Source organism: Ovis aries, chromosome 14 (assembly GCF_016772045.2).
Source record: "Ovis aries strain OAR_USU_Benz2616 breed Rambouillet chromosome 14, ARS-UI_Ramb_v3.0, whole genome shotgun sequence".
NCBI classification, from domain to species: domain Eukaryota; kingdom Metazoa; phylum Chordata; class Mammalia; order Artiodactyla; family Bovidae; genus Ovis; species Ovis aries.
The window spans coordinates 43,422,341-43,439,272 of NC_056067.1; the positions used below are offsets into that span (position 1 = coordinate 43,422,341).

A 16,932-nucleotide genomic window follows, 5' to 3' on the forward strand; every position below is an offset into this window, starting at 1 on the left:
GAAGTCCTCCCCTGTGATTTATTTCATCATGTTGCTGTTGTTTCGTTGCTCAGTCGTGTCCGACTCTTTGCAACCCCACGGACTACAGCATGCCAGGCTCCTGTGATGATGGGATCTCCCAGGCAAGAATACTGGAGTAGATTGCCATTTCCTTCTCCAGGGGACATTCCTTCCTGACCCAGGGATTGAACCTGCATCTTCTGCACTGGCAGGTGGATTCTTCACTGAGCCACCTGGGAATCATGCTGGGAGGGATAAAAAGGTCTCATGGATGCACATGGGGTCCATAGCATGGATGAGGACAACATCCTTGCCCTGTGATACGACACCACTTCTGAATGGGGCCATGCTGCTAAGCTCCCAGCAAGAGAGACCAGCCAAAGACCGGCCTAATTCCTCAGCCACAGCCTCCGGCTCAGGCCAGACACTGAACCCTCTGGCTGACTGACAGCAAGGCCGGCCATCTCACCCTGGCGGAAGGGGCCTCCCAGCAGCAGGCCGGCATCTCCCACCCTGCCTACCCTTCTCCTGAGGAGGGTCAGCAGGACTAAGCACACCCAGGGAGCTGTGTGGAGGCAGACCAGGCCTGAGAAAGGGCCTGGGAGGGCAAAGGGGCACTCACTGGCCAGTCTGCCTCCCACGGACCCACCCCTCACCCCAGCCCCAAGGTCAGCCCATTGTCTCTTCTCCAAGAGCACAAGGTTCATATCAGGGTGGAGACAGGCTCTGATTCAGAATCTAACTCCTCCAGATACTTGCTCTCCAGAAATGCTGACTCCGGTGTGACCTATGAACCCACAGGGACACATCCAGGACGGCTCACCTGCTGCTCCTCGCTGGGCAAAAGCCTTCTGGGCAGCAGCCCCTCCACCCCAAGTGTCACTCACAGAGTTAAAGATATTCCTTCATCCTGTTCAGAGTTCTGTCCCCACTCCCACCCACGGCTCCCTTCCTCAATTTCTGAGGGCTCCATGGAACACAGGATGGCATCCTGGACCAATATAGAGAAATCATTAGGTACCATGTCACTCAGAACCAATCACAAGGTGGCCACAGGGCCCTAGAGACACACACTGAAGTAGTCCCTGGGCTTAAGGATGCCAGCAGAGGCATGAAGGGGGAGCAACCCCTCACCTGACCACTATGTGCAGGCATGCAGATGCAGAAAAGCATCCTGCCAGCAGGGAAAAACTGGGATTCTCTTAAGTTCTGAGAAGGAAGCTTTGACTGGAGGTCCAAATCGGGGAGGCGGTGGGGGGAAGGAGGTCAGGAAAGGCTTCTGGGAGGTACCTCCTGAGCTGAGCCTGCAAGTGTGAGAACAAAATGTGAGAGGATGAGGGCGGTCCAGGGCCAGCCAGTGAGTGGGCAGAGGGAGGAGGAGAAAGGAAAAAGCCATGAGGAGTACCGACACAGCAGCTCTGGCTACAGCAGGGCAGTTTCACCTCTGCCCATGCAAAGCTTGACTCAAGAAGACACCTTCCACCAAGTGTCATGGGATTGGGGGAGGGGGTTGTGGAGGTGACTTCACAGCAGACCCTCTGGGGGCTGTGGAACCCTGTCTCAATCTTGAAGTCCTCGCCCAGGCTGGTAGGACAAACACGATCAACCCTGAAACACTCCTCAGAGTAGCAGTTCAAGTTTCCAGCTGAACCTGAGATGCTAACTTAAGGCTTCCACTGCTCCCCAAATCACATGGAGCACAAACAAGCACCTCAGCCTCCTGGCCTCCCTGGGCCCAGGATCTGGAAGGACTCTTGTTTAGTCGCTAAGTTGAGCCCAATTCTTTGAGACCCCATAGACTGTAGCCCACCAGGCTCCATGGGATTTCCCAGGCAAGAATACTGGAGTGGGTTGCTATTTCCTTCTCCAGGAGACCTTCCCAATGCAGGGAGCAAATCCACATCTCCTGCACTGGCAGGTGGATTCTTTACCACTGAGCCACCAAGGAAGCTCCATGTTCAGGGAGGACTCTATAGGCAACCAAATTCAACTCCTGGGGAGCCTGTGGCTATGACTTGGTGCGGTGCCTCATTATGCCTGACGCTCTGATATGCCCTGAGTATGTCTGGGGACCTTGAAGAACTATAATGACAGCAGTAAAGCCATTCTTCAAGGTCCCCAGACATACTAGGACACAGCTTTGCTGGAAACGCACTCAAAGCCTCTTCCACCTAAGGAAGTTGCTGGGTTCCAAGTGTCCAGCAAGGCAACCAATACCAGCCTGGGGTGGTTCTCGCCAAGGAGGGCCTCTTGAGCTCTGGAAGCTACCTCTCAGGTCTCCCTTCCAATTACACACCTCTCCAAGCCCTCTGTCACTCAGTTTTTACTGCACATGGCCCAGAGAATCAGCTTTGCTATAAAGGCCTTCCCTCCAGGATTCAGCCAGCTCTAGGCTCACGCCCACCCAATCACCAGCCTGGCTCATTGTACCTTTGGTAGCACAGCAGACCTCAAACCAGCATGGAGCCCTGAACCCAAATGTAGCAACTAGAGCTCCCTGTGACCACATAGTGGCCCAGATACAGTGGTAATAGAACCACATCTGGGTGGCCTGCACCTACTGCTCACTCTGCTCTTTAAGACAGGGTCACAGGCTGGGTTCAAGGATCTGACCCTGGATTCCGTGATGTTCATGTGAGACTTAGCAAGCAGTTATCTGCCTGAGGGTTACTCAAGGACTAGCAAAAATGCCATCCGGGGAGTGAAGCCACCCACACTCTCCCCTGAGCTCAGAACCCATGCCAGTCCAAGGCACTCATCAAGACTAGAGGCAGACAGATTGATGACATATACACAGGTGGCCTCTGAATGCCTAAGGGTAGGCTCAGTACACTTCCTGGAATACAGCAGGAGCCTATTACATGTTTGATTTGCATGCCCTAAGCTCTCCCAACCTCGAGGGCCAACTAAGGGGGCCATTTTCTGTTGCCATTCTCCCCACCTTCCAAAGAGAGACACCCATTTAGCCCACCATTCTGATCTCAGTTCTGGCCTAGCCTCTAAGGCAATGCCTTTGCTCTCTCTACCACACCCCCTTCCAGCCCCAGCATCTCCAGGCCCAGGTCTTACCCTGAACTCACACATAGCTCAGAAGATAGTTATCTAAAAGGCAGATCTGAGCAGATTAAAACCCTTGGAAATGTTCCAGTCCCTTAGGACAAAGTCTAGAAAAGCCAGCTGGGACACCGTGCCTTCCAGTACAGGGACACACTCCATTGTCCCCTGTTCCCAGAACGCTCTCAACCTTTGGAATGTTCCTTCATCTGGGACACTCCTCAATGCTTCAGTGGGCCCATCTGTCCACACTTCCTTCCACTAGGGCCACTCACCATTCTTCTATTGGGCAGAATTTATGAGGCATGTGTGCAAGGTAAATGAGGCCCAGTGGTGAAGGAGACAAAGGCCCTGACCTCACTCCAAATGGAGAGAAGACAAGAACAGGTTCGTTGGGTTTTTGGGGTTTTCTTTAAGGTACTATATTATTTACCAAGCGCTGCTAAGAGTGGGAAAGGTGCTTAAGAGAAGGCTTCTCTGAGGAGGTCCCATCTGAGCCCTGAAGGAAGAATGGAATTGCTAGTGGAATAGCTAGGGGAGAGGATTCCAAGGCCATCTCAAATGCTGCCTCTTCCCCGGATCCCCAGGTCCCCAGCACCCTGGCAACGCCGCCTTCCCATCGGAGTTCCGTGACTGAACGCGAGCGTGGATCCGAGACCCAACTCGGCCGCACAGTGGGGACGCCACACACGCGGGTGGGGCCTGAGCGCCACGGCGGCCCTGAGGGCAATGGGCAGCGGCCAGGGAGGGGACTCGCAGCCAGACGCCCAGCCCTCGGAGGACAGACCCGTGCAAAGAAGCGCGCTGCCCACGGCCACACTGCACGCCCGGCGGGGACGCGGCTTGGCAGCGCGGGGCTCTCAGCCGCTGTCCAATCGGCAGGCCCAAGGCCAGTCCGCTCCGCGCCGCCGGCCAAGGGCCAGGGACAGCGGCAGCACTCACCCGGTGGCCGCCGCCATGCTTCCCCAGCTCCAGCGTCACGTGAAGTGGGGCGTCAGCTGAGCGCGACCAGGTGCCCCTCCGGGGGAGGCGGGACTGGATGGGCGGGGCCAGGGCGGGGCTGAATGGGCGGAGCCGGGAGCCCCTGTCCAGTCCCCTCCGGCGAAGCGCTCCCCACGACGCGGAGGGGCGGAGCCCTGGAGGAGGTGGAGAATCTGTCTGGTCGCCCGCCTCTTGCTGCCGGCGAGGGTGCGGCTGGGGTGCGGAGAGAGGCCTTTACAGAATAGAAGCGAACATACCCAAGGCAGTGAATACCTTGATTCTGCCCTTGACCCGACGTCCCAGCCTGCCCAGGGGGAAAGACACCTTGAGAGAGGAGCCTCTGACCCAGTCTAGTAACAGGCAGAGGTGACGGTGGTTGGCTTAAGAAGGGAAATGGCTTGAGCAAAGGCCAGGGCAATTGAAGTAACCTAAAAGTTCAGTGTCCAGGAGAGAGGGGAGGTGCAGCCTCAGAGGTGAGCAAGGGTCAGATCTTGCACTGTCTTGAAAACGGGGCTAAGGAATTAGATCTGTTGGGACCTTTCTAAGTTCACTCAGCTGCAGGGTGGAGACGAACCTGAAGGCAGGGCGGCCAGTGAGCAGGGCTAGGGAGAAGTGACCACAAGGAGGGCGCAGTTCAGAATGGAGAATCTACCAGAGGGTCACCCCCTTCCCTTTTGCCCTGCTGTGCACTCTTGTTGGGTACAGAGTCCTCCAGAGAGTTGAGAAGTGGGGCAGGAAGGGGGATGGTAAGTAGATATTCCAAGTGTTGACTAAAAAAGATGTACAGTGGAGAGTTACAAGTTAAGTTTTATTTGTGACAAAATGAGGACTGCAGCCCAGGAGGCAGCGTCTCAGATAGCTCTGAGACTGCTCCAAAGCAGAGAAGATGCAAGGATTGAGATCATAAAATCTGTTTCTAAGACCTGGGTTGGGAAGATCCCCTGGAGAAGGAAATGGCAACCCACTCCGGTACCCTTGCCTGGAAAATCTCATGGACAGAGGAACCTGGTGGATTGCAGTCCATGGGGTTGCAAAGAGTCGGGCACGACTGAGAGACTAACACACAACACACACAAAAACATCCAGCTATCTAAAGACTTATCCCACCAGATTCCCTGGAACAAGGAGTGCCTCACTCAAACCTGAACTCCCTCAGGGGTTGTTGAAGGTCAACAGCTGTGGCAGCACGGGGTTCAGTCTTCACAGAGGAAAATGGCAAATGCCTTTGTCATTCGGTTGTTGGCAACTCTCTTGTTAAGTGCCAATTTGTAGTTGACATAAGGCAGCTCCCTGTGCTGCTGGTACCTTAGAATAATAATAACACTAACAGGTATGGAGCACTTACTGTGCCCCAGTGCTTTGCAAATGTCAGTTCACTGAATATTCACAATAGCCATGTGGGGTGGGCTTTGTCCTTAATGCCATTTTACAGATGAGGAAACTGAGGCCCAGAGAGATAAATAACTCACCCAAGTTCACACAGGGGCTGAGCTCATGCAGTAGTGACTTGGGAGTGACTCACGGAGAAGGCAATGGCACCCCACTCCAGTCCTCTTGCCTGGAAAATCCCATGGATGGAGGGGCCTGGTGGGCTGCAGTCCATGAGGTCGCTACGAGTTGGACACGACTGAGCGACTTCACTTTCACTTTTCACGTTCATGCATTGGAGAAGGAAATGGCAACCCACTCCACTGTTCTTGCCTGGAGAATCCCAGGGATAGGGGGAGCCTGGTGGGCTGCTGTCTGTGGGGTCGCACGGAGTCGGACATGACTGAAGCGACTTAGCAGCAGTAGCAGCAGCACAGCCGGTCAGTAAAGGAAGGGGCCCAGGACTGGTGGGAAGGGGTACCCCTTGAGTCCTGGGCCACATGAGGCCGTGCAGATGTGGGTGGACAGGAGAAGGGGTCCAGCACATGCCCACAGCCCCTAGCTATCTCACAGCTGGAAGTAGCTTCTGTTTGAAGACCTGGCATTTGGGGTGCCTCTTGTTTCTTTGTCAGGATGAGGGTGTGGGTCACTGTGGCTGAGCTAAGGAACCACCAGGGACTGTGAGACAGAGAAACAGCTGCTGTTTGCCCCCACAAAGCTGGAAAGAGAGCAGCCGCTTAAACAGGCAGGGAGGGAGAGTCAAAGCATAAGTAGGGTGGGTGACTTGAAGCGTGCCTGCTTCAAGTCCCAGCGCCACCCCTGGTTTCCTTATCCATCAGGTGGGAGCTAATGGTTCTTGCCTCATGGGGCTGCTGTTGAACTTCACAAGCAAACATCCAGGCACCTTCAGCTGTGGCACAACTGAAATGGCCAAAGTCATAAGGAGGACAGCGGCTCCTCCAGACAGCCCTCCCCACCTCCCTGACCCAGATAAAGCCAAGGAGACTTGATGGAAGGAGGGGACCCCCATCCTTCCTCCCGCTTCCCACTTCCTCCGGGCAGGACCCCAGAGAGGATCTATCTGCTCTCCTGCCAGTTTCCAGGGAGTTGAGCAGAGGTACAAGCCCCACGCCCCACTGCCCAGCCCAGCGCCCTGAGAACCTGGGCTCCCCCACCCTCTTTTCCATTAAGCAGTTTTCTGCCTTCAGCTGGAGAAACTGGATTCTCTAATACGAGACAGTTTTTAAAAACAACAGAGAGTGAGCAGAATGAGCTTCTCGTGCTCTTTTGTGGAAGGAAAACCTGCCCCGGAGCTAATCACCACCCCTCCACCTTTTCTTTTAACAGAAAATATGTCAGAATTAAGCCAGCTGCCAGTTCTGAGTGTTTATTAATATGAAAAAGAAGTAATTATCCTAAACAGTCACAAAATAATAGGGGGAGGGCACCTACCGACTGAGTGGAGTGCCCTTGTTTGCGGGCAGTGCTGGAGGGGGAGGGCTGCCCCTAATTCCTGCCCACCCAGATCTGTCTGGATAGTGGGCTTGCCCTGCCAGTGAGCCTGGCACAGAGGGCTGCTCGCCACTGCTCACCCCTCCCCATCAGAGGCTCTGGCAGGGCTGTCCCCACTCCCACCCCGTCCTTATCAGGGCTCTGGCAGGGGCTCCAAGAGAAGCAGCCCTGGGAATGGGAGAAGATTGCATAGTTACTCATGCAGGGCCGACCCTGAACGCTGCTGGGAGCCAGGAGGCAATTGGGGAAAGATTGATTTTAGAGGGTTGAAGCGAGAGTGTATAAATCAGCAAGGGAGAGCTCCAGCCAGCACTCTCAGGCCTCACGCAGCATCCCCTCTGAGGTCACAGACCCTTGGCTGAAATAGTCGCCCCTCGTCGTGACCTACAAGTGGCTGAGAAGTTTTTGCTCTCAGCCGGTCTGGTGGCCAGGGCACTGTGACTCTCGAGAAGTGCCCCGCCCTGGCCAGAGCCCACAAAGGAACTTGGTCCCAGGAAACCTTCTCCCTGGAGCTCCCAGGGCCCCCTTTGTCCCTGTGAGAGCATGTCCTACCAGGCTCCCCTGCTCTGCCCACCCTGCTTGACCCACGCACCATGCTCCTGCAGCTCCATGGACAGTACTGACAGCTAGCTGCCTGGAGATGGTGGCCCGGAGGTGGCCACCAGCCAGACTCTGACTCGGGGCCTCACAGGGGCATCCCTGGAAGAGCCAGGACCTGGGCACCTTCCATCTTCTACTACATACTGAGGACACTGGTCTGCCAGAAGGCTCTGTGTCACCACACTGGATGCTGGCTCTGCCCCCACTATCAAGCTGTCCCACACGCAGATCCTGGGGGTCTGGGAGCAGAGGAGGAAGAGGGGCCCCCAGCATCATTCCCAAGGAGCTCACCATCTGGGAGGGCCTAGAGCAGGGGTGTGTGATGAGTGGGGGGTTACTGAGGGCTTCTGAGCAGAAGAGCAGTGGGGTCCGAGTCCATGTCTTGGGTGGGAGGAGCTGGCAAGAGGCTCTGTGCCAGCTGTATAGGGGCACCAGCCTCAGAGGGTGACACCCCACACGGGGTGGCATGTGAGGTTTCTGTGACTCTTTGCTTTTTCTGACAATGGAAGATGGGGCTCAGGCAACCAGCAGTAAACAGACTGAACAGAAAGAAGAGAGGGGTGTAAAAAGGGAAGGCGGGGATGGTATAGTCTAATCCAACCTCTTCCTGAGTAGGAGAGGAAGGTGTGTGATGGAAATGAAATGCCCAGGAGGCCACCTCTCCATCACGGTTCTGGCAGATCCCAGCCCTCAGCCTTTGCAATATCAGCAGCAGCAGCAGCGATAGCTCTCTGACTCCTGGGGCCAGCCTGGCCAGCTGCCTCTTCCAGGCCATGCCACAACTGTCACCACCACCCCTCAGCCCCCAGAGGAGCCCCCACACCACCTCACACTCCTCTTGGCCTCACTGGCCCCGCCCGGTCCACCTGGGTATCCATCTTCCTGCAGAAAAGAGGCAGGCAGCAGCCCCAGGGGCCTTCCCTAGGAAGCCCCGTCACCGGCTCAGATGAAGTGGTCCCTTCTGAGTGCTCTGCCAGGGTCTACGAGGCAATTCAAGATGAGAAATGGAACGGTGCCTTCGGAAAGGCAAATCATTCCAACAGCACCTTAAAAACAGCGGAGGAAACAAGCTCTGTGTGTGTGTGTGTGAAAATGGGGGATATATTGTTTTTCACTGTTTGGAAGACTGTTTTCTCATCTTGAAATCACAAGCTGTTTTCTTCCAGAGAGACTTATAAATACATCCAATTATCAACATTCGATATAGGAAATAAACTTCTGAAATGGTTTTCTTTCGCACACGAGGAACAGGCTGGCCAGGTTGTGCAGGTGATAATTACTTTTATTTCTTGGGAGTCGCATTGGTGCCTAGTGGCTGGTCTCTCCACCTTTTATTGCTTTCACCTTTATTGCATTTGCCATGTTGCGTGAGGCTATTCATTGGTGTAACTTTATTTACCACATTTCAAAATCTTGATAAAATGAACAAAATTCAGAAGTAGGAGTGTTGCGTCCCAGCGCAGGGAAATTGGTTTCTGTGGCTTGTGGCCTGGAGAGAAATCTCCTGGGGGGATGGATTCTCCCTCTACCCAGCTGCAAGCTACTGAACCCTCTCTGATGTTCACAACTGCCTGTCTCATGGGTTACTGTCAGGGAGTTGCTTTCAGCCCTTCATGAAATCACCCACAGACCAGGTCCCCAGCGGCCACCCAGCCTGGCAGCACCACCTGCAAGACTGGAGGGACATGTGACTGCTCACTCTCCTGACCTCACCCCTGTCTACCCTTCCTCCTCAGTGCCTTGTCTACCCCTGTCCCTCCTACCTTTCCCTTCTGGCAGCCCCTTCCCACCCCCCTCCTGTGACTGCCAAGTCTCCCAGGCTGGCCGGCTGCCTACCTCTTCCCAGTCTCTTCCCCTTTTAAGCTCCATGCTCATCAGGGTTCTTGGTAGGCAAGAGTCCCTGAGTCTGGCCAACCTCAAGTAGAGGAGGATGTGTCAGGGGGCTGTCAGGAAACAATATGGAGGAGAGGCAGATTCAGGAAACAGAAGGGGACCAGGTAGGCTGGTGGCTAAGTGCACAAGCCACGCCATACCACACACTGCTGCCCCAAATTGTTGCCACTACCCCTGTTCTTGGACATCACCCTGGACTGTCGCAGCATCCTGGCTTCACTCTCTGCACAACCAAAGCTCTTGGAAGGCAACGTGGCCACTGACCGAGCCCGAGACTCACGCCCACACTCTAGCCACCTCGCTCCTCTGGATTTCTGCGATGGGGAGGCAAGGGTTGAGTGCCTGGCATCTCACTGAGTCCCATTCTCCAAGCAGGTGATGGTTAAGATGCTAGGAGATGTACATAAGTCCCTGCGACACACAGTACTGCGGGTCCCAACAGGCCGGCAACTGCCCCCGAACAGTATCTTGAAAAGTTCAACTTGGGCAGACTAGTCCTGATGTTGCAGTTTAAAAGTCTAGAAGGCAGCAATTTTCATTTCAACACAGCAGTGAGTTTCTTGTTTCAGGGGTTTGTTTTTTTTTTTTCAGTTTACATGAGAGGATGCATCATTTTTTCATTTCTTCAACTCTAAAGGCCTTAGCTGGTCCTGCCTCTGTAACATTGCCAAGCAAATATCCCCAAGCATGAACAGCCCGTTAGAAATCGTGCAGTGCAGAAAGAAAAGAAGTACATGTGGACTTCAAAATCAGAAGCCTAGGTCCCCTGACTTCCCCATTTTGAGACAAAAGGTGCTTTTGTTTAACGAGGCAGTTCCAAGGGGCAGAGGAAGACATGAACTCTGGGGCCCTTGGGGGACTATTTGCTGTGCCATGCTTAGTCGCTAAGTCATGTCCGACTCTTTGTGACCCTATAGACTGTAGCCCGACAGGCTCCTCTGTCCACGGGGATTCTCCAGGCAAGAATACTGGAGTGGGTCGCCGTGCCCTCCTTCAGAGAATCTTCCCAACCTAGGGATCGAACCCAGGTCTCCCGCATTTTAGGCAGATTCTTTACCATCTGAGCCACTAGGGAAGCCCATGAATACTGGTGTGGGTATCGTATCCCTTCTCCAGGGGATCTTCCCAACCAAGAACCAAACCGGGGCCTCCTGCATTGCAGGCAGATTCTTTACCAGCTGAGCTACCAGGGAAGCCCGGGGAACAGTTTAGCACTATACAAATGTGGCAGGGGTCACTTATGATGTTTATTATGGTGCTTATTGTCCAAGAGCATGTATATAGAGATTGGGAATGTGGATGCAGACGTCTAGGTTCCATTCCTGGCTTTCTTAAACTTGACTCACTGTGTGGCACTGGGCAAGTTACCCAACCTCTCTGAGCCTCAACTTCCTCCTCAATAAACTGTGGGTGATGGGTCTTAGCTCAGAAGATTGTTGAAGAGATTAGTTGGATGATGCTGTGAGACACTCAGCACAGTCCCCAACTCAGAATGGCTGTCGTCCTCATTTCAGTGGTCATATGAGAAGTAGGGGCAACAGGAAAGCACCGGGACCCTGATCCTTAAGGCATGAAGGTGGGCGAGAGGCCCTGTCAAGTCACTGTCAGCCCTGCCCACCTACAGAGCAACTTTGACACAAATGGCTGAGTCCATATCCGCAAGCCAAGGTGGTAAGCGCTTACCCCCTTCCAGAGGACTGGCTGGGTCCTGGGGCTGCCTAGCCATGGTGAGCCAGTCCAGCTCCCTGTACATGAGCTGGCAGTCCAGCCAAACACAGAGATGCTTAAGAGATGCAGGGAAATAGATGAGCAAGGAAGGCTGCAGAGAGGGCCTCCCTGGCTGGACCTAGGGTTTTTGGTCCTGCCTGTAAAGCCAGCAGGGCTCTGCCTGTAGGCATGGATTTGCATGTAGGGAAGAGGGGCTACAAGGAGGTTTGTGAGAGGGGTTAGGAACACACAGTAGATTGCAAAATTAGTCTCAAATTCTCCTTGCTGTGTCCTCGTCCTTGCTTAGTGATGCTTAGCCCCTCCCATCCAGAAGCAGAGTCTATTTCACCGGCCCTTGAATCTGGAGTGGCCACGTGACTTACTTTGGATAATAAGACATCCGCAAAAGCCGGGGCCTCAGAGGGGGCTCACCCACTGGAGCCGAATCCTCTTGCCGCTCTTGGGAGCCCCGCCACTGGGTGACAATGCCCTGGTCAGCCTGCCAGAATGTAAGATGCCCATTGGATAGCCTGCTGACCAGCAGACTCACAGGCGAGGCTGGCTTGGATTATCAGCTCCCGGCCAACCTGAGAACTGACTGTAGACTCATGAATGAGTCCAACAGAAACCTGCTGAGCCGGCCCCTAAATCCAGAATCTAACTGGTTGTTTGGAGCCTTTTTACTGGGTGGTTTGTTATGCTGGGTTATCACACAGGGCAGAGGGAGGGGAGCCTGGGACTCCCACTCCAGAGGGAGGCTGGGGACAGCTGCTGGAGGGGCTGTTTCCACACAGAGCTCTGGAAAGTGCAGGGTCCCAGCAGTACCCACTGTGGGGCCCTGGGAAGAAAGTGTGACCATCACCTCAGCCCTACCTGGAGCATAGTCTGGCTACAGGGACCTTGGCACCCAGAGGTGGTCACCGCACCACGTGGTTGCACCCCCACATGGCTCTGTTGCCGCACGAGGCAGGCTGGGCAGTGGTGGTGCAGACATGGGGACACCGGTGGGGCTTCCTGGGCAACCGACTTAAAGCACAGGAAGTGGGAGGTCTCTGAGTTTCTGTAAGACTCTCTCTGGGGACCCCCCAGGAATGCCTAAAAGAGACTTTTAAGGGGGCTGGAGGAGTCCTGTCATAGGGATGGTACTGGAACCTATTAAATCCAAATGATTAAGTTGATGGAGTTTCTTGTAAGCCAAAAACCAGTGAGCCCGGCCTGGGAACTTGGCCAGCACTGTCATACCCCAAAGCAAGGCTAGTGTGGGGCGCATGTAGCCTGGGGTTGTAGCTGAGTAGTCTGGAGGTGAGTAGTCAGCTAAGAGGTGACAGTCAGCAGGGAGTTCACCCCTAGGTTAGCCTTGCTCACGTGTGCGTGCAAAGTTGCTTCAGTCATGTCTGACTCTTTGGAACCCTGTGGACTGTACCCTGAAGCCCACCAGGCTCCTCTGTCCTTGGGATTCTCCAGGCAAGAGTATGAAGTGTGTTGCTGTGCCCTTCTCCAGCGGCTCTTCCTAACCCAGGGATCGAACCCATGTCTCTTATGTCTCCTGCACTGGCAGGTGGATTCCTTACCACTAGTGCCCCTGGGAAGCCCCCAGGCTACCCTTGCTCAGACAGACCCAAACCTCTAGGGAGGCCGAGCACAGGACATGAGGTGAGCTCTGCTCTTTCCAAAGCAAAGCACCTTCTCACGTGGATGAAAACCAGCCTCCTGCTGCAGAGACTCCTGCCTGTGTCCCAGGCTCAGACGGTCCAAGCTGAACACCTGCCCCACTTCCAAGTGCTGGCCATTCTATCCGGAGTATCAGTTGAAAAGATTAACAGAGGGACTTCCCTGGTGGTCTAGTGGCTAAGACTCTGCACTTTCAAAGCAAGGGCCCTGGGTTCAATACCTGGTCAGAGAACTAGATCCCACATGCCGCAACTAAGATCTCAAGTGCCTCAACTAAGACCTGGCACAGCCAAATAAACAAGTAAAATTTAAAAAAAAAAAAAAAAAAGACTAACAGATACCCAAGATGTTGCTTCCACTGTATTCACAGTCTCACGGTGCATGCTGCTGCTGCTGCTGCTAAGTCGCTTCAGTCGTGTCCGACTCTGTGTGACCCCATAGACGGCAGCCCACCAGGCTCCCCCGTCCCTGGGATTTTCCAGGCAAGAACACTGGAGTGGGTTGCCATTTCCTTCTCCAGTGCATGAAAGTGAAAGGGAAGTCACTTAGTCATGTCTGACTCTTAGCATCCCCATGGACTGCAGCCTACCAGGCTCCTCCGTCCATGGGATTTTCCAGGCAAGAGTACTGGAGTGGGGTGCCATTGCCTTCTCCGCAGACGGTGCATAGCCGATGCTAAATTCACCGGCAGCTTCAAGAGCCGGCAGGGGTCTCACTCGCTTCCTCATCCTGCCTGGATGTTCTGTTCAAACTGTCTTTGGGAAAATTACAATTTTATTTCCAGAGCTTGGAGATCAATATTTAGGGCTTGAGGGAGAATTTACTGAAAATCATCTCACAGTGGAAATGCTGGAGGCAGGAGCTTCTGCGCATGCGGCCCCTCCCAGACCACGAATCCACCCAGAGGGCCAGCTGCCCGCCCAGCCTGGGGCCTCTGCCAGCTTCCTCCCAGGGAGACTGGGCGGTGACCAGGGCAGCAGGGCTGGTCAGGGGTGGGCAGCCAGGCCTCCTTTAAGGGGGCCGGAGAGGAGAAATGACCTGGCACCTACGCAGGACACCACCTCTGCTTGGAGGAGAAAGTGAACGTGTCAATTGCTCAGTCATGTCCGACTCTGTGACTTCATGGACTGTAGCCCACAAGGCTCCTCTGTCCATGGAATTCTCCAGGCAAGAATACTGGAGTGGGTATTTCCTTCTCCAGGGAATCTTCCCGACCCGGGGTTTGAATCCAGGTCTCCTGCATTGCAGGTGAATTCTTTACCATCTGAGCCATCAGGGAGGCCCAAACTGGGCTGAGAAGAGCTCCCAGAATCTTTGCAGATGCTGCTTGAACCTGTCTGCGGAACTGGCTGTAGGGAGAACCAGTTTTAGTTTTGGGTCTGGTACCAACAGCAGACTCTGACCTTTCTATCACCAAGGGCACTAGCCGTGTGAAGACTACGACAACCCCCTTCTAAAGGGGTCCAAGTCCCCTGGGGAAGGCCCGCCCAGCACAGGACAGGCTCCAAGCTCTCTCAGTGTGGTTACTGAGGGCAGTGAAGGGTGGGGCAGATGTGCAGCCCACCCCTCAGAGATCTGGACTTGGTGGGCTGTGGTGTGGCCCAGGCACGTGGACTTTTAATCAGCTCTCCAATCACTGGTGGCTTGTAGCCAACTTGGGGCTTATTGTGTGGATGGCGACCCAAGGCAGCTCAGCCTCTCTTGTACCCTCAGGTCACATGCACTCCTATGCCGGGCCTGTTCACTGCCTCTTCAGGTATGAGGCATGGGCACTGGGCATTGGTCTTGAGCTCATCACCTCCATCATCCACACATTTATTTCCTCCCTTCCCCTCGGTGAGGGCCCTTTCACGCCCCACTTTCCTGTGAGGCCCCTCCTCCTGCCCTCCCCATGGCCCAATGAGAAAAGCACGCTGAATTAGCCAAGGGACCTTTGGTGCCCATGGATCCCCTGTTCCCATTGCCTAAAGAACCTGTAACCCATCAAGTGTTCTAAGGCTGTGAGAAAATAAACTGGCACACCCACTTTGGTGCTGTGTGCTGTGCTTAGCCAGTCAGTTGTGTTGATTCTTTAAGACCCCATGGACTATAGCATGCCAGACTCCTCTCCCCATGGGGATTCTCCAGGTAAAAATACTGGAGTCAGTTGCCATGCCCCCTTCCAGGGGATCTTCCCAACCCAGGGATCGAACCCAGGTCTCCCACATTGCAGGCAAATTCTTTATCAGCTGAGCTACCAGGGAAGCCCCTTGCAAATAGCTATAACTTGCCCCTCTCCCAAATTTAAAACAAAGCCTTCTGGGCTTCCCTGGTGGCTCAGTGGTAAAGAATCTCCCTGCATTCAGGAGACGCAAGTTAGATCCTTAATCCAGGAAGACCCCATGTGCCGTGGAGCATAACTACTGAGCCTGTGCTCCAGAGCCCGGGAACTGCAACTGTTGAACCCCTCATACCCTAGAGCCTGTGCTCTGCGGCTGGAGAAGCCACCTCAGCGAGGAGTCCACGAACTGTAGCCAAGAGCAGCCCCCGCTCTCTGCGACAAGGGAAAAGCGCACGCAGCAACAAAGACTCCACACAGTCAAAAATACACAAACAACATTAAAAAAAAAAAAAAAAAACAAAGCCTTTTGACCTATAGTCACAATTCTCATTATCTACCCTACAGAAATTCTGCCTCATAAAAGGGAGAAGCCATAAGCCAGCAAGCTCACTGAAGGATTATTTGTGATAGCGAAAAACTAGAAGCCGGCTGGCACGTTCATCCACACGTGAACCCTCTTCCGCTCTCACATTTGAGACGCATTAAGAGGAATGTCCTAGATCTACAGGTATTGACTTGGAAAAATCTCTGCAGCATTTTGTTGGGTGAAAAGTTGAAGAGCAGTGCATCCTGTGTTATATCATTATGTTTACAAGCCCGTAAAACAATAGACAGTTCTATGAATTCACTGCGGACATGTGTTTATGTTGGTTAAGAGGTCTGGAACAAGATAAACCGGTGCTGTCTTCAGGGATGGCAGAAGGGGCTGTGAGGCAGCTTGGAGGGGCTGTGCCTCTCTCCAATGGCCGAATTTTTTTTTTTAAGGAGAATATGTTCAGGCATTGGTGTCGTTAGAAAGTAGTAGGGGCCTCCCTGGAGGTCCAGTGGTTCAGACTTTGCCTTTCAATCCAGGGGGTCCAGGTTTTGATCCCTGGCTGGGGAGCTGGGATCCCACATACCTCGCAGCCAGAAAACCAAAACATCAAACAGAAGCAATATTGTCACAAATTCAATAAAAGCTTTCAAAAACAGGGTGCACATTAAATAAAATAAAATCCCTTTAAAAGAGAAAATCTCTATCTTAGTTGTACTCTGTGGAGCTCCTTTGAAAACTGGGGAGCTTCTTTTTAGGTGGGGCCACGGGTTCTGCTGGAGCTGCCCCCAACACCCGCTGCAGCTCCTAGCCTGGTCCAACCCCACCTCCCAGTTCCTGGGGCCCCAGTCGCACAGTCAGACTCTGGGAGGGGAGGCAGGTGGTTCGTTTGTGTTTTGCAGGAAGAGGTCTGGTTATTAATATTATTGATGAGGATCACAGACAGCACTCCAGAGCAGTGCCAGAGGACAGCTGGAAAGTTGGGGCCATTGGACAGGGGGACAACTCTGGCTCAAGGGAGCCCAGACGCTATATGACCAACCTCATGTCTCCACCTGCCGACGTCCCAGCTCCCATCCTTACCTCCGCAGCTCTGCCTCTCTCCACTCCTGAACCCCGTTTCCCAAATTGCCAGCCCTAGAGCCCTGAGCCCTGACCCCCACCTCCACATACCTACCACGGCCTGATCCACAGTCCCCCCAACACCTGCTCCCCAGGCCCTCCTCCCCTCCCCTGACCCATCTCCCCACCCCCCTGACCTACTGGCTCTTCCCAGAGCAGCAGTCCCCCTGTTGTCCTTCCTGTGCCCCAGGTGAGAAAGGGGAGCCAGTCCATCCTCGATGGGGTGACTGCCAGGGAGAAAAATGTGGTGTTTCAGGCTTTAACTAATGAGGAAAGGACTGTTTCCCCTCTCCCTCCCCAGGATTTGCAAGACAGTGCTTAGCGCCTTCCCCCCTTCTGATTTCTGTCTCCTGTGTGGTTTCCATGGATTCAGAGATTGCTCCCAGCACCT

At 54.1% G+C, this 16,932-nt stretch overlaps 1 protein-coding gene across 2 annotated transcripts in view; it reads right to left on the bottom strand.

The window, feature by feature from the left end:
- Window positions 1–4,042, bottom strand: part of PEPD (peptidase D) — a 118,707-nt gene extending 114,665 nt beyond the window's left edge. For both annotated transcript variants that reach the window (XM_060398032.1, XM_004015144.5), the window contains exon 1: window positions 3,997–4,042. In XM_060398032.1, coding sequence (XP_060254015.1) covers window positions 3,997–4,013 — 17 coding nt within the window. In that variant the 5' untranslated portion in view covers window positions 4,014–4,042. The remainder of the gene's footprint in view (window positions 1–3,996) is intronic.
- Window positions 4,043–16,932: the final 12,890 nt, after the last annotated feature.